Source organism: Anopheles arabiensis, chromosome X (assembly GCF_016920715.1).
Source record: "Anopheles arabiensis isolate DONGOLA chromosome X, AaraD3, whole genome shotgun sequence".
In the NCBI taxonomy this organism is placed as follows: domain Eukaryota; kingdom Metazoa; phylum Arthropoda; class Insecta; order Diptera; family Culicidae; genus Anopheles; species Anopheles arabiensis.
In genome coordinates, this window is record NC_053519.1 from 1,389,883 (window position 1) to 1,410,942 (window position 21,060).

At 49.5% G+C, this 21,060-nt stretch overlaps 2 protein-coding genes across 3 annotated transcripts; one reads left to right on the forward strand and one right to left on the reverse strand.

Moving 5' to 3' along the window:
• Positions 1–1,131: 1,131 nt before the first annotated feature.
• Positions 1,132–8,388, forward strand: LOC120905444 (glutamate receptor ionotropic, kainate 2-like). The gene is made up of 7 exons (XM_040316215.1): positions 1,132–1,618; positions 1,829–2,814; positions 2,891–3,135; positions 6,684–6,873; positions 6,933–7,017; positions 7,095–7,802; positions 7,863–8,388. The coding sequence occupies exons 1-7, from the start codon at positions 1,510–1,512 to the stop codon at positions 8,360–8,362; spliced, it is 2,823 nt and encodes a 940-aa protein (XP_040172149.1). The 5' UTR covers positions 1,132–1,509; the 3' UTR covers positions 8,363–8,388.
• An 84-nt stretch (positions 8,389–8,472) lies between these two features.
• Positions 8,473–19,126, reverse strand: LOC120905452 (probable glutathione peroxidase 2). 2 transcript variants are annotated; one of them, XM_040316226.1, is made up of 4 exons: positions 19,074–19,126; positions 14,738–14,929; positions 13,708–13,931; positions 8,473–9,086 (listed from the first exon to the last, which is right to left on the reverse strand). In XM_040316226.1, the coding sequence occupies exons 2-4, from the start codon at positions 14,851–14,853 to the stop codon at positions 8,773–8,775; spliced, it is 654 nt and encodes a 217-aa protein (XP_040172160.1). In that variant the 5' UTR covers positions 14,854–14,929; positions 19,074–19,126; the 3' UTR covers positions 8,473–8,772. The 2 variants fall into 2 exon arrangements, with proteins under 2 accessions (XP_040172160.1, XP_040172161.1); XM_040316227.1 differs by lacking the exon at positions 19,074–19,126 and adding an exon at positions 17,770–17,792.
• Between the last annotated feature and the right edge of the window lie 1,934 nt (positions 19,127–21,060).

The window sequence follows — 21,060 nt, forward strand, 5'->3', positions numbered from 1 at the left end:
TAATAAATTTAAAAAAAAAAACTACCTCTAAAAAATACTTTGCACTCCCCTGTATACCAAGCAGCTGTAGACTGTCATACTGCTTTGCTGGCATGGTTTAATTCTGCTTCAACAGTAAACCTTTACAACAGTAAGCAGAACATCGTTAAGCTAATTGATATAGTGCAGTAGCGCTGCCCTCCCTTTGCCATTCTGCTACCTTTCCCTTAACCTCCAAACCATAAAGCTACCCTGCTCGGTCACCGTCCCCCGGAAATTGCACCGGCCCTGCTGGCCTAGCTGCCCAGGGACACAATTTTCCTTGTGTAAATGAATTATCTGCACCTCAGAGCCACAGGAAATGACTCGTCCGCACACTCGCATACACGCATGTTCGCTGCCATGTTCGAAGTTAACACACTCAAAACTCGGTTAATGGACACACTGGAGAGCGTCATCCACTGCCCCGTATGCATTTGTGCCGCGAGGAGAACGGGATGAACGGACAGCTGACGGCGCTGTGCACGCTAGCAGGGATAGATCACCGAGCAAGAATAGACCACCGGGAATCCCATTCGACAACGATGTCATCATGCGGTCAGTTGTCCTCAACACACCTGTTAAAAATTGTAAAATTGAAAGATAGGGTAATTGAAAACTGTTTCAAATAAACATCCCACATCCATAGCAAAATGCCACGACTACCTGAAAAAGAATAATTATCAGTTTTTTTCTTTAAATAATAATTGCAACTCAGCATTGAGAAACCCTGCCCCGAATGAACATTTAACGACTATTTGCTCTACTAACAAGCACGACCCGCACGGCCAAAACGTTAAATAATATTCTCATGAAATTTCCTCCCCCCTTCCCCCGCCTTCTTTTCCATACCGCTCTCTTAGAATTTCCACCGCCTCAATTTCCCCCTTTTCGGCTCGGTTAAAAATAGAGACCATACACCCATACTGAAAAAAAAAACACGTGTGTGAGTTGCCTCGTGTCTGTCTGGTTTGGCATTTTTGTTTGCATTGGAAACAATCCGTTGCGCCGGCTAACCCCACCCGCTTCAGCCGCCGGCCAGTTGCCAGCGCGCCCTCCGTCGAGCTATTTTTGCCGGCCCGCTGCAGCAGCTGTCTCTTCCTCATCGTTGGCCGTGCGCGAAGGGTGGCTGCAGATGATGCTTGGCTTGGGCCACACCAGTTGCACGACAAACGCCCGTCCCGACTGCCGAGCGAATGATCTTGCACGCGACGGCGTAGCGTGCTGTACACTTTTGTGCTCGTGACCGCGTGCCAGACCGGTTGGGGTGTGTGTGTGTGTGTGTGTGATCTTTTGTTTAATCGTACAGCGTGTGCGTGTCTTCGGTTGGTATTTTGTCGCGCCAACTGTCATCGAACGTTTGTGCAGGCAATTTCCGTTTGAAGCGCCAGTGCAGAAGAAACAGTGAGTGCAGAAAAGGATTCATCGGTTTTCCTTTTGTGTGTAGTGTGTGGCAAGAGTGTGGTGTGTGGGTGGAAGGAGCATCGCTGCATGATGCAGGGCATGGGTCGTGTAGTGAGCGTCCACTATCTACCCGCGATACTGCTGCTAGTGCACGCCCTTTGCGGATCTGTCGACGGCAAGCGTGAAATTCCCGTCGGTGAGTGTGCACAAACACCTGTGTGTTTGTGTAAGTGTACTGCATCTTCACGCGAATCTAAACGCGTCTACAATACAAAAAAAATATACCTTCAAACAACTCCCCCAATCAGGCCAAACAATCAATGTTCCAATGTCCCAATGTTCTCTGGATGATGACACCTTCGTTTTTTTTATTTGTTCTCCGGTATATCCCCGCGCACCAACCCAGGTGCCATCTTTCACCAGGTCCCGGATCACAGCTACGAGTCGGAGATCGCGTTCCGGTACGCAGTCGAGCGCGTCAACATGCACGAAAAGCACTTCGAGCTGGTGCCGATCGTGCGCTACGTGTCGCCCGAGGACAGCTTCCGGACGGAGCGCAAGGTGTGCGAGCTGGCGGCGGAGGGCGTCACGGCCGTCTTCGGCCCGTCCTCCCTGCTGACGGCCGGCATCGTCGGCTCGGTCTGCAAAACGCTCGAGATCCCGCACATCATCACGCACTGGGATCCGGAGCCGCTCGGCGGCATCGAGGCGGAGCTGCGGGCGATGACGATCAACCTCTACCCGGAGGCGGACGTACTGTCCCGGGCGCTCGCCGACCTGATCGTCGACTACAGCTGGAAGAGCTTCACCATCATCTACGACTCGGACGAGGGGCTGATGCGGCTGAAGGACATACTGCAGATCCACGGGCCGGCCGATGCGCCGATCACGGTGCGGCAGATCGACGACGATCCCGACTACCGGCCGCTGCTGAAGGACATCCAGTCGTCGGGCGAGTCGCACATCATACTGGAGATACGGCCGGACCGCATACTGGAGCTGCTGCGCCAGGCGAAGGAGGTGAAGATGCTGGAGGAGTACCAGAGCTACATCATTACGTCGCTCGATGCGCACACGATCGACTTCGAGGAGCTGCGGTACTCGCGCTCCAACATTACCGCGCTCCGGCTGATGGACACGAAGAGCTTCGACATCAAGAATGCGGTGCACGACTGGGAGCAGGGCGAGGCGCGCATGAAGCGCCCGTTCCGCGTGTCGCCCGAGCACGTGCGCACCGAGTCGGCGCTGTACAACGATGCGGTGAAGATATACGCGACCGCGATACGGGAGCTGGACGCGACGGAGGAGATCACCCCGGCCCGGCTGTCCTGTGGCAGCAAAAACCTGCGCCAGTGGCCGTTCGGGCTGCGCATCGTCAACTACATGAAGGTGGTGGGTATAGGAAGCACACATACGCAAGGGTTTGAATATCACGATAAAAGCCTGATTGTGTACCGCCTGTGGACAGAAAACCGAGCACGGCATTACCGGGCCCATCATCTTCGATGATTTTGGCCGGCGAGCCCACTTCCACCTGGACATCATCGAGCTGAGCAAGGACGAGGGCTTCAAGAAGATTGCGACCTGGGATCCGACGCACGGCGTCAACTACACCCGCAGCCAGGGCGAGGTGTACTCGCAGATCGTGGAATCGCTGCAGAACAAAACGTTCATCGTCGCGTCCCGCATCGGTGCGCCGTTTCTTATGTTCAAGTAAGTGGTGGCACTGCTATCCTTCACCTCCCAAAACACATTGTTTATGCTTGTTACACTTAAACCTGTCTAAAGATTGATTATGAGTGTGGTAAGCTACAATGGTTTAAGCAGGTCGTTTGAAGATACTATACAATCTTTAAAATTATAAAGCTTTAAATCGCAACGAAGACGCTTTCAATATTGCCAGTTTAAACTAAAAGTGGGGTTTTGATGTTTGGGTGAGTGGGGCTGTAATCAACCTGTAACCGTATTCGAAACCGCGGGCCCAGACCTCATCGAACGCAATTCGGGTCTTCACATCCGATGAGAGAGTTTTGCCTCGAGCTTCCAATCGTAAGTCCTTTTTCCTTGCCGGGGTCTGAATCGATTGGTCCAATACGATACTTCTTCTTGTTGACTGTTCGTTGCGGTGAAGATTTCACGAGGGTGGCTTGCAAGGCCTCTCCCGTAACCTCCAGTCTCGTCGTAGGGCCTACGCTCGTTGGCTTTTTAGAGTCCTGCAGCGAGCCAAGACGGAAGAAGCCAGCGCAGCCCTTCGGGAAGAGACATACGCTGGGGGGAAGCCGCTCCTAACATGGAGAACAGACGCTCCCAGGTAGAGTCATGAAGATCAATCATCTACCCCCCTCTCAATTTAGCCATGCAACCCATCCGCCCAAGGGGTTGGGTTTCCCCGTATACCCAAGCTTGGATAATTGAGACATGTCTCCCCGTTCTGTACGACGGGGACGTATTGAGTAGGAGTAGGAGGTGAAGAGCCTATGTTAACCTTCTAGAGGCTTCGGAACCACCCCCGTATCAGCGAGGTGCTACAACACTGCCAACAGAACAGTTGACGGCGACAGTCTCGAGGTGGTAAAGGAGTTTTGCTATCTCGGGACGGTCGTTACTTCGGACAACGACATCAGCAGCGAAATCCGGAGACGCATTGTGCAGGGGAATCGTGCCCACTATGGGCTTCACCGACTGCTGAGATCCAGAACACTTTGAGCCCGCACGAAATGGGAGATATATCGGGCTATGATACACTGGTGGACATTAAAATAGGAAAAACAAATTTGTGTGTTTTTTTTTGCATACACTAGGTGCGTCATCGCCAACAGTTCGAGGCGTACTGAATTTGTAATAGCCGAATTTTGCCTTTTATACTCTCATTTTTGGTGCGCTACTTATTTGAGTTTTGAGTGCCGGCAGCGTTTTGCGGCAGTATAAAAGGAGAGCCAAACCGTGTTGTGCTTCATTCTTCCATCAGTGGTCAAGGTGAAAGGTTGCTGTTTAAAAATTCCACAAAATCATCATGGGTCGCGGAAAGCACTGCACACCAGAGGAGCGAAAACACATTCAGGGGCTGTATCGTGAGAACGTGCCAATCAAGACAATCTGCAAGGCGTTCGGCCGTTCGCGGACGTTTGTGGACAACGCCATTCGTAGCGAGGCTACGGGTAAATCGACAGGTCGTCCGCGAAAAACAACGGCCGACGTTGACGCGCGGATTGTTGAGATGATCAGGGCGGATCCTTTCAAAACTTGCACTCGTACCAAGCAGGAGCTTGGTTTGCAAGTTTCGGCGAAAACGGTGTCTCGCCGTTTACACGCCGCTGGGTTCTGTGCCCGGAGACCGAGGAAGGTTCGTAAGCTGCAGCCGCACCACGTAGAAGCGCGCATTCGGTTTGCCGAAGAACATTTAGCTGCATCCATCTTTTGGTGGAGCAAAATCATTTTTTCGGATGAGTCCAGAATCAATCTGGATGGTTCGGACGGCATTAAATACGTCTGGCGCTTTCCTAATCAGGCGTATCATCCGAAAAATACGATAAAAACCCTTAGTCACGGAGGCGGCCACGTAATGGTGTGGGGTTGCTTCTCCTGGCACGGCACGGGTCCTTTGTTCCGTATCAACGGGACACTGAACTCGGAAGGGTATAGAAAAATACTTAGTCGTGAGATGTTGCCATACGCCCGACAACAATTCGGAGACGAAGAGCATTACATCTTTCAGCATGATAACGACTCTAAGCACACATCGCGAACAGTTAAATGTTATTTGGCAAACCAGGATGTGCAAGTTCTACCGTGGCCTGCGTTGAGTCCTGACCTCAACCAGATTGAAAATCTGTGGTCAACTCTCAAGCGTCAGCTTAAGAACCAGCCTGCACGTTCAGCCGATGATCTATGGACACGCTGCAAGTTTATGTGGGAACGCATAGACAGAAGCGAATGCCGTAATCTCATCAGCGATATGGCCAAACGCTGTCAGGAAGTGATAGCGAATAACGGTCACCAGATTGACCGTTAGAATGTGTTTTCGCTCAGTGGAACACCGCAACACCTCCTCCCAACAACCACTTAAACAGTCCTTTTCAGGGCTACCAAATATTTCTGACAAGAACTATGTCTTTCGGTCACAGAAAAAAGTTCCTATTTTTATGTCCACCAGTGTATGTCATAGGAGGACCTCTATGGACACGAGTCCTGGACCATCTGAGCGGAGGATGCAAACGTTCTGGGTGTGTTTGAGCGACGCATCCTCCGCACTATCTTTGGTGGTGTGCTCGAGCAAGTAGTTTGGAGGAAAAGGATGAAACTGAGTGATCAGCTGAAGCAAGACCTGTCGTAGAACGGTTGTCTACGTCGATGGGAGGCTGCAGCCAGGGACCGAGCATCCTGGAGAATTACTGTTGACCGGGCCATGTCACACCGACGTGCTCTATCGTGAGCAGGCCAACAAGAGAGAGAGAGAAAGAGAGAGAGAGAGAGAGAGAGAGAGATAACCGTATTCTAACACACGTATTAGGACTCTCCATTTGAGACTAAAGCCTGGACTAAAGCAAAACGTGAAATTTTGAGTTTGTCTGCTATATTTCATTAAATGTTGAACAAAATGCCGTTTATTGTACGCCAAAAGAAAGGAAATTTATATACTCACCTATGTCGACTATAAAACATGTTACAATAATTAATTTCCTGGGGTTTTCTTGTGATTACCCGCTTTGTTCATGGTAAAAAAATCATGGACAACGAGGAATCACAACGAAATGCATTTAATTCATTACAGGGTTTTCCAATTCAGTTTCAAATGTAAACGTTGTTGTTTCAATCTTCACATCGACGAAGGTTGCGAAAAAGTGTGGTGTAGACTTAAAGATGATTTAATTGAGCCTAATTGGCAAAATAGAACATTATAGGTCTTTAATTGCTCCACATTTTGACTTTTTTGCAACAATATTATTCTTGGCAGATGAAACACAAATGAAAAGATTGCAGAGACTACAGAACTGGGCTAGGCGAATAATTCTTGGTTGTAATAGGCGTACTGCGTCATGTGTGATGGTACATATACTGCAGTGGATGTTTGTTAAACAACGAATCATATACACAACGATGATATGTGTATATAGAGGGACAGCTGTCCACTACTATAGAGCAAGATTTGTTTGGATGCCAAGGCTGCATGTGCAGATCACATTAAGAATTGTTGTATATGATGACTTCTTTTGTAAACTTTGCTCTGTTTTCTGCCTTTGGTTCTTTTCGTTTTCAAACAGAGAGAAAAAGGATGGCGAATTCCTGGAGGGCAACAACCGGTTCGAGGGCTACTCGCTCGAGCTGATCGATGGGATTTCGAAAATCCTCGGCTTCCAGTACCGGATGGAGCTGGTGCCGGACGGGAAGTACGGGTCGTACAACAAGGTGACGAAAAAGTGGGACGGACTCGTCAAGTATCTGCTGGACCGGGTAAGTGCGCAAACGTCGGATTTCGGGGCAACCCAACTCAACTACACTCGTTTTTGCAGAAAGCGGACCTGGCCGTTTGCGACCTCACGATTACGTACGAGCGAAGGACGGCCGTCGACTTTACGATGCCCTTTATGACACTAGGTTGAGCATTTCGTTCTGCTAAATATCCTACCTCCGGGGAATCTCAACCGCAATTCTCTATCGCGTGTCCCTCGCAGGCATCAGCATCCTCTACGCCAAACCGGTCCAGCAGCCGAAGGATCTGTTCTCGTTCCTGTCGCCCCTGTCGCTGGACGTCTGGATCTACATGGCGACCGCGTACCTGGGCGTCTCGGTGCTGCTGTTCGTGCTGTCGCGCATGGCACCGGCCGACTGGGAGAATCCGCACCCGTGCAAGCAGGACAACGACGAGGTGGAAAACATCTGGGACATGTGCAACGCGCTCTGGCTGACGATGGGCTCGATCATGGGGCAGGGCTGCGACATCCTGCCGAAGGCGATCTCGACCCGGCTGGTGGCGGGCATGTGGTGGTTCTTCGCCCTCATCATGCTGTCCTCGTACACGGCCAATCTGGCCGCCTTCCTGACGATGGAGCGGATGGATGCGACGATCGAGTCGGCCGAGGATCTGGCCAAGCAGAGCAAGATCAAGTACGGCGTGGTGATGGGCGGCAGCACGATGGCGTTCTTCCAGACGTCCAACTTTTCCACCTACCAGCGCATGTGGGCGTCGATGGAGTCGGCCCGCCCGTCCGTCTTTACCAAGAGCAACGACGAGGGCCGGGACCGCGTCATCAAGGGCAAGCGCATGTACGCCTTTCTGATGGAGTCGACCTCGCTCGAGTACATCACCGAGCGGTACTGCGATCTGACGCAGATCGGCGGCCTGCTCGACTCGAAGGGCTACGGGATCGCGATGCCAGTCAGTAAGTAGTACGTTCGTTTAAGTACAATCGCCCACCTACGACTCGTGCGCTTCTTTGCAGACTCACCGTACCGCACGGCGATCAGCGGAGCGGTACTGAAGATGCAGGAGGAAGGCAAGCTGTACCAGCTGAAGACGCGCTGGTGGAAGGAGATGCGCGGCGGCGGCCAGTGCACCGAGGTGCCCAACTCCTCGCAGGAGAACGAGCTCGGCATCGGCAACGTGGGCGGCGTGTTTGTCGTCCTGGCGCTCGGCTGCTTCTGCGCGTTCCTCATCGGCATCCTCGAGTTCCTGTGGAACGTGCGCAAGGTCGCGGTCGAGGAGAAGGTGACGCCGTGGGATGCGCTCAAGGCCGAGCTGAAGTTTGCGCTCAACATCGCCGTCACGTCTAAGCCGGTGCACAACACGCTGAGCGAATCGACGGCCAGCGGCAAGAGCTCGCTGCGCTCCAAGTCGGAATCGCGCCGCGGCTCGGAGCTGGCCGGACGGGGCCACAGTGTGCGGACGGCCGCCAGCCTGAGCAACCTCGACAAGAGCGGGCTCGCGTTCGACAAGCACTGAATCGCCTGCGTTGTTGTACCACCGTAGCAAGCACGCACAGGCAAAATCACTCCAAAAAAGACAACACTATTCTCCAACCCATCGCTTCAAAATTCCACCATTGGTAGTACTACTGTTAGCGAAATGCATTGGAACATTTATTCGAGTAAATAAAAAAAAAAACAAGCAGTACAAGCAAGGTACGCGTACCGAGGTGTCATTGCTTCTCTAAATTGCTCCGGTGTAGCGAGTCTCCGTGCCCTTTCGACAGCCCGGGATAGTCTCGAACTTCAAACTAATCGTCGCATTGCTAGCACACGTTGCACAGCAGTCGCCTGACCGTATGCAATTGGCGCTACAAACGATGCCTAATGCAGCCTAGCCGGGAAACATGTCCCTGTGCTGGACTGGACACGGGGCTACACGCGGCTTTACTGGTTGAGGTACTTCTCCAGCTCGTTGCGCATCTCGAGCGGGCTGGTGGTGGGTCCGTAGCGTCCCACCGGCTGCCCGTTCCGGTCGACCAGGAACTTGGTGAAGTTCCACTTGATCGCATCGACCAGCGTGCCGCCCTGGCGCTGCTTCAGATACTGCCACAGCGGGTGCGCCTCGTCCCCGTTCACGTCCACCTTCGCGAACAGGTCGTACTTGGCGCCCCGGCCGACCGCGAACTGCTTGATCTCGGCGTTCGTGCCCGGCTCCTGACCGCCGAACTGGTTGCACGGGAACGCCAAAATGCGCAATCCTGTCACGGGAGAAAGAGAGAGAGAGAGAGAGAGCGTGTAAGTGAGAAAGTAATGAGAATGGCTGGAGGAAAAAGGGTGAAAACTTTCGCCGTCGTAGTTGGCTACAAGCGACGGGATAATTAACGCCCGAGTGAGCGGGTTTCGTGAAAAGCGGAAAGTTAAATAATAGCGCACAAGTTTGGATTCAAAGTTACCGCCCTCCGCCATCCCGGTGCAGCTTCGCGAACGTGTGCTTGGTGCAGGCGGGCAAGTGTGACTTTGTGAGAAGTTTGCGCTGTCGCAGGCGGTAAGACGATTTGATTAACGACTAGCTGAGCTACCCCTTTTTGCATGCTGTAGTAACTGGCAGCGAGTAGGGCAAGCAGTGCGTTGATTTATCGAATCGTAATCCGAAATCGACTCCTTTCCAACAGAGTGGGTGCATTACATTGATGGGATGAGTAAGGGTAAGTGAGTGATTTGAATACAATAGTTCTACCAAAAAGTTGAATCCCAGAAAGATATGAGTCGACCCGGTGAGTTGCATCCGAAAAGAGTGCATCGGAGATTTTCTCAAAACATGAAAGAAATCTTAGAATGCCATCAATTACAGGGACTTTACTTATGTATGTGCCATTGTGAAGGTTTTAGAGCTATAAACTCTGCTATAAACCTCTGCTATATGCATGCCGCAGCTACCTAAGCCCGTATCAACATGAACTCGTGTCAAAAAAGTCGACTACCACGAATCTGGTTGAATTTTTGAGCAATTGTACTAGTGAAATTGATGCCGTAGCACAAGTCGATGCAAATTATACAGACCTGAAAACAGCATTTGACTCTATAGTGAGCAGTAGTATTTTACTCTCTACCTCACGCATTTCTTCTTGCTAAACTAGATAAGCTGGGACTTCCCTGCTCGCTCCTGCAGTGGTTTAAGTCTTACCTAATGAATCGCTCATGTGTTGTCACAATTGATAAGCACATGTCTGAAGATAGTCAGCAGCTCGGTTGTGCCACAAGGAAGCAATATTGGCCCGCTTCTCTTCATCTTATTCGTCAACAGATGTCTGTGTCAGTCTGTTTGCTGACGACGCAAAAATGTTCGCGCCTATACCCAACACAGGTGACTGTATGATCTTGCAAGATTTCCTCAATACTGTTCTGCTCGTGGTGCAAGCGCAACGGCCTAACTATCTGCATCGAGAAATGCTTCTGTGTGTCCTTTTGTCGATGCCCAATTACTGCTACCTACTTCATAGACGGCACGTCGGTTAATCGACCAAATTATGCCAAAGACTTGAACGTTTTTCTAGACTCAATTTTGAACTTTAAATAACATATTAGTGATGTGCTGTATGGAGCGCACCCACGACTCCAATCCAACTCCGACTATTGTTAGTTCGATTCCGACTCCGGAAAAATGTAACCACTAGATCCGCCCAGAGTCGGAGTCGTCCGGAGTCGTTCGGAGTCATCCGGAGTCGTCCGGAGTCTTCGACGACTCGCAGTCGCCCGGAGTCGGAGTCGTTCGGAGTCGTTCAGAGTCGTCGGAGTCGTGCGGAGTCGCCCAGAGTCGGAGTCTTTCGGAGTTGGCCGGAGTCGTTCGGAGTCGTTCGGAGTCACCCAGAATCGGAGTTATTCGGAGTCGCCCGGAGTCGCCCGGAGTCGCCTGGAGTCGGAGTCGTCGAAGACTCCGGACGACTCCGGACGACTCCGGACGACTCCAAACGACTCCGAACGACCCCGAACGGCCCCGAACGACCCCGGACGACTCCGGACGACTCCGGACGACTCCGGTCGACTCCGGACGACTCCGACTCCGGGCGACTCCGCGCGATTCCGGGCGATTCCGAACGACTCCGGATATTGCAGCGCAGACCTACCTTCCGGAGTCGATTCTTTATTTATCGCAGTCGGATCGGAGTCGACTCCGGATTTTGGCCAACTTTACCCATCACTACAGCATATCGATGACGTTGTAGGCAATGAAAACTAACTACATAGCGTGGTTTTCCGGACAACGAATGAATTTCGCTTAACTCGTACGACTTAGCGACATACCCGTCATGGTTTCAAGCCCCAAATAGACCGTGCCGCCATGCGTAGGACTGACTATCCTCCATGGGGGTAATCCATAAGTCACTGAAAGCCAACCCCAAAAGTGGTACAGAGTAGTGGTGGGAGCTCGGAATCGGACCTACCTGATTCCGATTCCGTGTTCGGAATCAATTCCGGAGCCGATTCCGATGCTGGAATCGATTCCGATTCCGGATTCGATTCCGGAGCCGATTCCGGAGCCGATTCCGGAGCCGATTCAGGAGCCGATTCCGGAGCCGATTCCGGAGCCGATTCCGGAGCCGATTCCGGAGCCAATTCCGGAGCCAATTCCGGAGAAGATTCTGGAGCCGATTCCGGAGCCGATACCGAAGTTGGCTCCGGAGTTGGCTCCGGAATCCGGTTCCGACTCCGATTCGGGAATCATGTGGATCTTTACAAGTAAATTTGGATTTTTGCGGTTATCAATAAGTAGTATGATTGGACCCAAACGCCTTTTTTTATGGCGATGCCGAAACTGACTCCGTTTGGTAGCCGATTCTAATTTATGAGCCATTTTCGATTCGAGAACCGACTTCGACTCCGGAACCGATTCCATAGTCGATTCCCGAGCCGATTCCTATTCCGGAGCCGATTCCGAAGTTGATTCCGGAACCAATTCCTATTCCGGAGCTGATTCCGGAGTCGATTCCGGAATCGATTCCGGAATCATCTCTGGAGCCGATTCCGGAGTCGATTCCGATTCCGGATCCGATTCCGGAATCGATTTCGGAAACTGATTCCGGACCTACTATCCGGAATCGATTCCAGAAAAGTGCGGAGCTAGCCGGAATCGATTCCGACAAAAACTTCATTTTTCCCATCACTAGTACAGAGGCAGGCCTTGACCGACAACGGTTGTTGAGCCAAAAAGAAGATGATGTGCATAAAGGCTGTCTACAATAATAGTATCGTTCGTTCGGTCTTGGAATATTCGTGCGTAGTCTGGAGCCCCACTGCTGCTTCCTCGAATTCACGAATTCTTGTTTTAATTTGAAAAAATCTCTATCTCAACCTATATGACCTACGCTTACTTCGCTGGCAGGATCGCAACAATCTTCCTCAGTATGCTGAAAAAAATGGTGAACATGATGGGCTACATTAACTATCACTAAAAATCAATTCTCAGACTCGTCGTTTGAAAAGAGCATCAAAAACCCCGAGCCATCTATTCAATATATTGCACAAAAAGATTCCCCGCACTCAATATGCTGCAAATGACAGAGAAACAAAGAAAACACCCACATACATACAAATTAGAGCAGTCACAATTTTCCACCCCATCGCTCGCACAATACATCAAGAGGGCGCTAAAACGTCCCCCCCCCCCCCCCATCGACCAGCTGGCTGATGATTTGCGTTCGCGTTCACCGTCCGGCTTGACCACGGTGCCAACCATCACAGCTTTGCTCAATCGTGCGAAATCGTCGTCCACCCGTCCACTCCTCACGGATTCGGGCAAGCTGGAGAAAAACAAAAACCAAGCCAGACTACGTCCAACGCCAATGCCATGCAATAAATAAACGCCAGCCCAGCATGATCCGCTACGCGTGCTGCGGACTGCACTTGTGGACGGCGCAACAAAGTGCTGGATTGCCGAATCTTGCGTTCCGTTTGGAATGCTATTTTAAGCTACCACGAGAGAGATAGAGAGGGACAAAACACCAAAACCAGACCGTGTGACGCGTTCCGTTTCCTCCCGGTTTACGTCATTCGCTGGTGGAGGTTGGCGAATGTTTTATGTCCCTGTCTGACGTTTGAATTCTTGCACACATCAAAAGACGTGTTGTAAATTCGAAATTCAAAATTAAACTACCGACCTGCCCCGTGTAGATGCTGGTGGTAGTATCAGTGTTTTCCCTACTTTTGCGAACGTTATTCAAGCCCCCATCCAGCCCTCCCCTCCCCTAGAATTGCAGCACAGAAACCTCCGGACACGTGCTCCGGGTTTCAGATTTATTACCCCGGGGGTTGGTACCCAGGCAACACTGGCAAAACTTTCTGCCCATCTCCAAGCCCGCAAGAATGCAAACAAACTTCCTTTTGGGGTGTAATTTTCTTCCCTTTCCGCATCTGCGCACCTTTCTTGTCCATCCAGCTGGGCCAGCAATTTTGGCGCTCCGATGTTCATGTAGTGCCAAACTAGCAGCCCAGGCAGCCCACAAACACCACAAGATGAAAGTATCCTCCAGCTGCTCGCCAATGCATTTCGCTGTGCCAATCTGTACGTTTGCCCTTGGGAATGTTTCTCCCAGCCCAGCTTGCTTTCACTATTCTCTCTTCACCGCACACACACACACACACACACACACACACACTACGTGTGATATTCTCGTGCCGGATGTGGTGCACAAGCCGCACACCACACTGGGAAAGGGGAATGAAAAATGGCCCGATTTTCCGGACGGTTGATTGTAACGCCCGCTGCACGAGGTGCAAGCGAGTCCGTGGCCGTGCTTTGGCCATGATTCAGCGCGTTTCGGTTGCTTAAGAAGCTGTAAAGTTGCGGCAATTGCATGCATTTAGGCGCAGCCGTGCTCTTACCCTTCGCCTCGTACTCCTTGTACAGCTGGTTGAACTCCTTGTAGTGCCCGTCGGTGTAGCCACAGTTGGACGCCACGTTTACGATGATCAGCACCTTGCCCCGGTACTGGCCGAGCTGCACCGGCTTCCCGTCGATGTCGTTCGCGGTAAAGTCGTACACGGAGGAGGCCACCTTCCCGTCCGCACCGGCAACCGGTGGCTGCGCCGCCGAGCAGGCAGCAACGCTGAATGGATGCGGCCACATGAAAACAAAGCAGCAGCGAACAAGAAAACAAAATTTTCTGATTAGGTGGTTTGAAAACAAATAGGGTAGCACAAAAACAAAAAAATCCTGCCCCGCTGAACCCGCTGTGCGCTGTGTAAAAAAAAAAAAAAAAAAAAAAAACAAAAAAACCAAAGTCGTTAATTAATTTCCCTTTCCTCTCGTGGGCCAAATTATTGTAGAAAGTTTTCCGAATCTCTGAAACGATGCGCGAGACGGGGCACAGATTGGCCTAGAAAACTTTTCACCTTGCCGAAATCAATCTTTGGATCTTACTTTTTTTTTTTGGAGTTTGGTACCTGCAATTGTTCTTCGAAAGGGACTTTTGGATTGTGTTTTTTTGCTTTAATTTTCCGACAACTTGGCCCAAAGTTCCACATTACTGGGTGTTGTTGAGTTGTGCTTTCATGTTACTAAAACACACACAGCGCACGTAAACTGCGTGAAGTTAGACAAGATTTAGCTTATTAGTGAGCTGTGTAGCTGTGGCTCGAAAGGAACGCAGTGCAAAATGGGGGAAGGACGCAAAACTTTTCCGCACCCACTTGCCACAAGACCTTGAACACATTCGCCTGCGGCGATGCTATTGATTGATGCGTCGATCTGGAAAATTTGAACCACGCAGACCACTCAGCTGATACTCTTTTGTTTTCCCTCCAGTTTGTCGGCTTGATTACGGAGCCCCTTTTTTTGATGGATCATTGTAACCTACAAGTTTGCCCCGAGCAACGGACCGCAACCGCTCTCGCCGCAACGCGCACGACTTACCCGGCCGGTGAGGAGAGCAAGTTGATGGCAACCATTGCCGTGCCGAGCAGCCCGACGGTAGCGCCGACGGCAGCACCGCGCGGTCCAGTTAGCAGGCGGCGTCCCAACAGAAACATGCTTCAGCCGCTTTTCGTACAAGCGAATCCAATTAGAGGGTGATGTTGGTCTCTTCTCGTTCTGCTAGTTCTTGCTCTAAGAGAAGAAAGGGAAAGAATTAGATAAAACTATTGGTTGAAAACGGGAAAGATATCAAATGTTTAGGAAAATTTCGCCTTAAAGTATGCAATGAACATAACACCGTGCGCTAAGAAGCAATCAAACGAAATTGATTTACCGAAACGGCGCCTAAAAGTATACTCCGCAGGTAGCACGTCAAACAATTAAATCAATAGTACTGATCCACATGTACATGCATACATTTCAGGAGTAAATAACAATCACACGCTGTTGAAAAACGACCCTACCCTAGCACCCCCTCCTCCCCTTTGCCCACCCACGGTACAAAAAAAGATACCGATTCCTCGAACGGTGGTTAAAAATGGTCCCGATAATGGTGTTTTTTTCCCCGGGACCGGATGCAAGGAATCAAAGCGCTCCAGCGAGTGCTTATTTTTGGCTCCCTTTTAATGCTACCCCCCGCCCATGCCCTTTCGATCTGTTAATCTGTACCCACCGCTGGCACAGCGATGAGGGCGGTGCGCCAAAAAAAGGGAATTAAATTAAATTCTATGAAATTCAATTCTCTCGACACCGCGTCAGACGCGAAAGCGTCAGCCGCCCACCGTGACACCCTGTGGGCGAAATGGAATCGAAAATCGTACCGACCAAAATGGAGAGACACGGGAAACCAGGGGATTTTGAACAAAACAGAATGTACAACAACAGTTAAAATACTTTTTTTTGAACATTTGCATAGCATGCCTGCTTGAATGTGTTTCCATTTAACGTAACCATTTGCACTCTGAAAAACGGTGCACAAAAGGTGGCAAAGCAAGGAAAGTTTTTGAAAATACATTTTTCAGAAAACAGCTACTTCAAATATTTTCATCCCTGCACAGGCAAGTACAGGGATAAAGTGAACGACGCTACCGGAAATGAGAACATTTCTGCGGGGAAGAGCAAGCAAAAGAAGCCAAACCCCGAGCGTAACAATCTAACGCATCCACACAAGCAGCTCGGAACTGGCACCATTGCTCCTCGGCTAGCTCGGTGTGCAGAACTTTCGCAACGGCAAAGGAATGTGTAACGCTCTAGCGTGTGCACCTTTCTTTTCTTGCGTTTTTTTTTTTTTGCTTTTGTTTCTGTGCTCAACTATTTGCAAGAAAAGCGGGTCGAATTTTTGCTCCAGTTTTTGCTCGTTTTCCTTGCACACAAACACACTGCGATGCAGGCGATGCGATTCAGCGGCCTCAGCAGTGCCCGGGGTACGGAGGTTTATTGATCGTTAAACTTTTCTCCGTCCTTGAAACCCAACGCCCGCAAGGGGCGAGCAGCTGGGACGGAGGGCGAAAGGCGAAACGAGCGGCGGAAAGGGGGGAGGGGGTGTGGGGTTTTCGTAAAGTATCCCCCAAAGGAACGTTACTGCGTTTCGGGTTCTATGGAATCGACCGTTGGCGAGGGTGTGCAATTTGCTGCAGCGGGTTGCGGCGGGCTGGCGTAGGTTTTGGGGTGGAAAATGCAGCAGCTGCCGTGCTGCCGCTCGCTCGCGCTCGCGTGTGTGCAATCTCCTGGGTGCAATCGTGCAAATGGTGCTCCAAGCCGAACAACAAACACACCGTGACGTGAAGGAACAAATGTTCCGGCCCGGCCGATCTCAGCTGGGTTGATGATTCTAACCCCTTGGGGAGGGGCAAGAAAAAAAAAACGGAAAGACATGTGCAAGGGTGAAGAGCCAACAAGGGGTCTAGAAGGGGGTGTGGGCAGGGAGGGATCAATCGCTGGAACGCTTTCACCATAAAATGAAATGAAAATCATTGCAAGGATCATAGCTTGACTGGCAAGAATGATTTGAAATCGTTGCACAAAAATGCTCTTCAAAAAGGTGATGTTTTGCAGTAACACTTCATAACGCTTCGAAAAGCCTTTGATGTGAAGCAAATGAGTGAATCCGAATGGGAGAAAACTGCACCAACCTAAGCAAGAGCATCATATTGCATACCTTCAGGCGCTTATCGAATGATGCAATGCAAGTAGTTGGCATCGCCTAAAAGTAGGCAATGCGATTACTCAGCAAATAAAGTGCCATCATACAGAGGGCGCCATCAAGGACAGGACGAGAATGCTCAAGGGCTCGTGTCGGTTGAGCCTTTTTAATAGATTCACATTCCTAGATCCTTACCTCGTCTACACGCCCGCTCTATATTCGTAATCGACCGATAACATCCGTAGAGCGTCACTTTAGCCCTGCCCAGGGACGGGAAAAGCTACGATTGGAACGATAATACGAATTGACAATCGGATAATCGATGAAGGACATAATTGATTTCCAGAAAATTGCACCATTGGCACAATAATTTAATCATTTCCCAGACTCATTTAACGCATTGCATACTTGAAGGCGACGATTATCCATCAATTATTCGAATGGAAGATGGGATTTTACAGTTACGACGGATGGGTTACGATTTGAAGCTGTTTTCAGTAGTTGCTTTACTTTTGAGCAGTTTGTGTTTTTGTGTATTTTCATTGTGTCCTTGGTGCATTATTAGATGGGCAAATGATGTGCTGCTTCTTGAAAAGAAATCTGCTTTCTATACTGAAATTTCATAGTTAAAAAAAAAAACATATTTTGTTCCCCTTAGGTCTCAAGCATTCAAAAGGCTCCCTTTTAGGGAACGATACAAGCAACAAACAAAAATACAACAACAACAGTGCACCCGTTCCCGCGTCGTAGAGCAAATGACGCTTAAATATACTTCCAGCTTGTTGCCGTATTTCGTCGAAAACGTGCCTCAAAATCGCACCGCTTACCGGAGGGCGGAGGGCGAGAGTAATTGTGAGAAGAAAGAAGCAAAAAAAACACAACCACTCACACACAGCCACCACGAAGCGAAAGCGAACCTGCCTGCCTGCCTGCCTGCCGCCGAAATCTGTACGAAGCTCGGCACGCACGAACGCACTCACAAAGGGCACTGAACGGGCACTACCGCTGCAGCCCTTCAATCAGGCTCGCTCCGTTTTCCCTTCAATATGGCGCGCAAGCACAAAACAAATACGTGTGTGTGTGTGTGTGTGGATGTGTGAGCATGTGTACGGTGCAAAGGTATGCCAGCCCCGGCCTGGATCGGTTTTGTGTAGAGTTTTGCAGCCTCCAGCAGGGCTTGGTGTCCTTCGTGTGCCTAACTTTACACACACACACACACACACACAGCGAAATGGGCAAGTCAATGGCAGCAACATCTTTCCTGGAGCGGTTAGAGGAGCCGGGAAAGAGAGCGCGAGCAGCTAAATCCGTTTGTGGAGAGATTGGAAGGCCTTCACTCTCCACAGGGCGCACGCAAACGCGATACCACCAGCGGCAAAAAGCGTTCTCGAGCCCGTCCCGGCACTGTGCTGCAGCCATTACTTTGTGTGCAATTGTGTGTATTGTGCGAGCGCACGTGTGTGTGTGTATGTGTGTGGAGAGATTTGCCTCTCTGCATGACAGTGTAAATCACACCCTTGACATTCTCTTTCTCTCTTTCTCTCTCTCTCTATCGCCATTTCGTTCACAACACGCAGATTGCAGTAAGAGATTCACACTTTCACTTTTTTGGCACGCGCTTTATGTATCTATATTTGTAGCTAAATGTGTGCAAGAGTGTGCGTGTGTGTGTGTGTCTTTTGCTGATGCGCGAAACGTAGCTGGTCGGCTAGGGTACATCGGAACGAGAATACTAAACAAAAAACAACTGCGAGCTGGCGCGTGTTAAAGCCAGTGCGCGTGAAAAACTAATCACCGATCACGAAGCGGAACAGACATGGGAAATGGCCATGTGGGGACCAAAGACCCAATGCAGTAATGTTCGTAATGTACAAACATTAACAAAAATAGAACAGCATGCTGTTTGCTGTAGCGTAAGCCGTGGTTACTCTTTTACAATTTTTCAATAATTGTTTCAGATAATTGTTACACCAAGAAATGTGTGTGATCGTGGTAGCAGGGTTTTAAAATTGATATTGCAGTACATTACATTACAGCCGACCAGCTGAGCAACAAGGACGAGCCGTGCACGTCCTCCGCCCCCCTAATACGCAGTCTATTCTCACGCCCAATCCCCGCTGGCAACTCCATCCGCTCGCAACTTCGCAGCATCGAGAAAGGGGAAAAAATGGGAAAACAAAGGGAAAACCTTACCGAAACTACCTTAGCGAAACGCAGTCGATAGCGCACGGAATGAAATAGAAAACTGGGCGAACAGCGTGCTGCGTTCATGCGTACGACCTCGGTTTCGATTTCTTTTCCACACTTCCCCCGTCCCCCTCTCGCACACCATCACCATCCATACTCTTACTTTGTATGCGAACCCGTGACGATGGTGGGTCGCGCAATACAGAAAAGGGAAGAGAGAGAGAGAGAGAGAGAGAGAGAGAGAGAGAGCGAAGGAAGGCAAACGAATGGTTCTCAATTTGTTTCGCACGATGTGTTGCAGACACTCTTGTCTTTCTTTCTTCGATATTCTCTCTCTCTCTCTTTCCCTATCTGTATATATCTCTCTCTCTTTCTCTATCTCTCTGTCATTAACGTTCTCTTTCTGCTTCCAGTGCAAAAAAAAAATCCAAAACCATGTAATGGGGAGGCTGGGAAAATTCAATTGCACTTCTCGGTTGCCTTTGCGGAAAACGCAGAACAGAGAGCGAGAGAGCGCGTGCAAGAGAGCGCACGATGAACGATAGAGAGAGTCAGAGCACGTGCGCAACAGGGCGCAGGACGCGGAACAACTCTCCACACGGCCAGGCGAAAAGATCCCGCAACAGCAACAGCATCAAGCACGCGGGCGGATTGCATACTAGCGGGCGCTTTTTTTCAGGCTGCGAAAGCCTTGAACGAGAGCAGGAAAGAGAGAGAGAGAGCGAGAAAGAGAGAGAGAGAGAGAGAGAGAGATCGGTACTGAACGGTGGGAGGGAAAAGGCAAGGGAAATAATACCGTTTTCTCACGTTTCATCTCTTCAACACGGAAGCATCCGTGTGTTTTTTTTCACTCTTGTACCCCGCCTCCCACTCTCACTCCCCTGAATCTAGGCAACCCGCTTGCTCCCCAACGCACAGTGGGTACTGCTAAGATCATATTGCAAAAAAAGTTTTTTTTGTGTGATTTTTTTAACATAGAGTTTGATAATTTGAATTTTTTTGTTGCAATTTTTTCAACACTCTATACAAAATCACGCGCTAGACTCCAACGTTTTCAACCAATCCATTTTATAGTAATTTGCATTATTTTTTGTGCACAAGTTTCAATGTCCAATACGCTGGAACGCAACTGTCAATTTGATATGGAAAACACAATGCGATTGATAAATATTTTGTTTGACACTGGTTGAAAAGTCAACTTTCCAACTACTCATCACGATCCAACTACACTCATGCAAACTCTTCATGTGGGAGGCTTTTTTGCATGATTTGTAGGAGTAAAGTGAAATAATTGGTTCCAGGACTGCAAATACACTAATATAAAAGGCATACACGCGTCTGAAAAAATGAATAGTGTCTATAGTAAACCCTCTTCAGCGCAAAGTCATTAAAGATGTCGATGCCAATACAATGGCATCAAATCTACAACAAGTGCCAGCAATTGGCAGTGAAAACTTTAACCTCCACGAGAAAATAGACCCAAAAAAAACGAGCTAGAAACACTCGTCACCATAAACCACAAACTTGTGCCACATGCAATTATGCGACTCTTTCCCTCCTGGCAATAGTTTTTTTTTTATTAAACAAGCATCGAAGGTCTTACTTGCCTGAACGATAATCAAAATCAAAGAAATGCTTAATGTTTACCGATCTTGATTTCACATTGAAACCGAAAAAATGATATTGCTTGTTATGTGAGGTTTGACTCGCTATGAGAGGTATTTGCCCGCTATGCGAAAAACTCGTTATAAGGAGAGCTCGGTATGAGGGATTTCACAGTCTATCCATCAAAAGAGTCTATATTTCTGAAGGAAAACCAATCTTTCAAACTTGATCCATGGAATGTGATTGAAGAAAATAATAATAATAATAATAATATAATAATATTATTAACAATAATCATATTTGTTTTTAAATTATAGATTCATGTACGATTTATAATAGCAATCTCACGTTTCAGCACTCTTTTCAGCATTCAATGGAATTTGTTCGA

Excerpts from the sequence above, each read along its gene's own strand:
- LOC120905444 (XM_040316215.1), top strand. The coding sequence starts at position 1,510 with ATGATGCAGGGCATGGGTCGTGTAGTGAGCGTCCACTATCTACCCGCG. Across the intron at positions 7,018-7,094 it reads GATGCCCTTTATGACACTAG|GCATCAGCATCCTCTACGCC; the intron begins GTTGAGCATTTC and ends TGTCCCTCGCAG. Across the intron at positions 7,803-7,862 it reads CGGGATCGCGATGCCAGTCA|ACTCACCGTACCGCACGGCG; the intron begins GTAAGTAGTACG and ends GCTTCTTTGCAG.
- LOC120905452 (XM_040316226.1), bottom strand. The coding sequence starts at position 14,853 with ATGTTTCTGTTGGGACGCCGCCTGCTAACTGGACCGCGCGGTGCTGCC. Across the intron at positions 13,932-14,737 it reads TTGCTCTCCTCACCGGCCGG|CGTTGCTGCCTGCTCGGCGG; the intron begins GTAAGTCGTGCG and ends GCATCCATTCAG. Across the intron at positions 9,087-13,707 it reads CAAGGAGTACGAGGCGAAGG|GATTGCGCATTTTGGCGTTC; the intron begins GTAAGAGCACGG and ends CTCCCGTGACAG.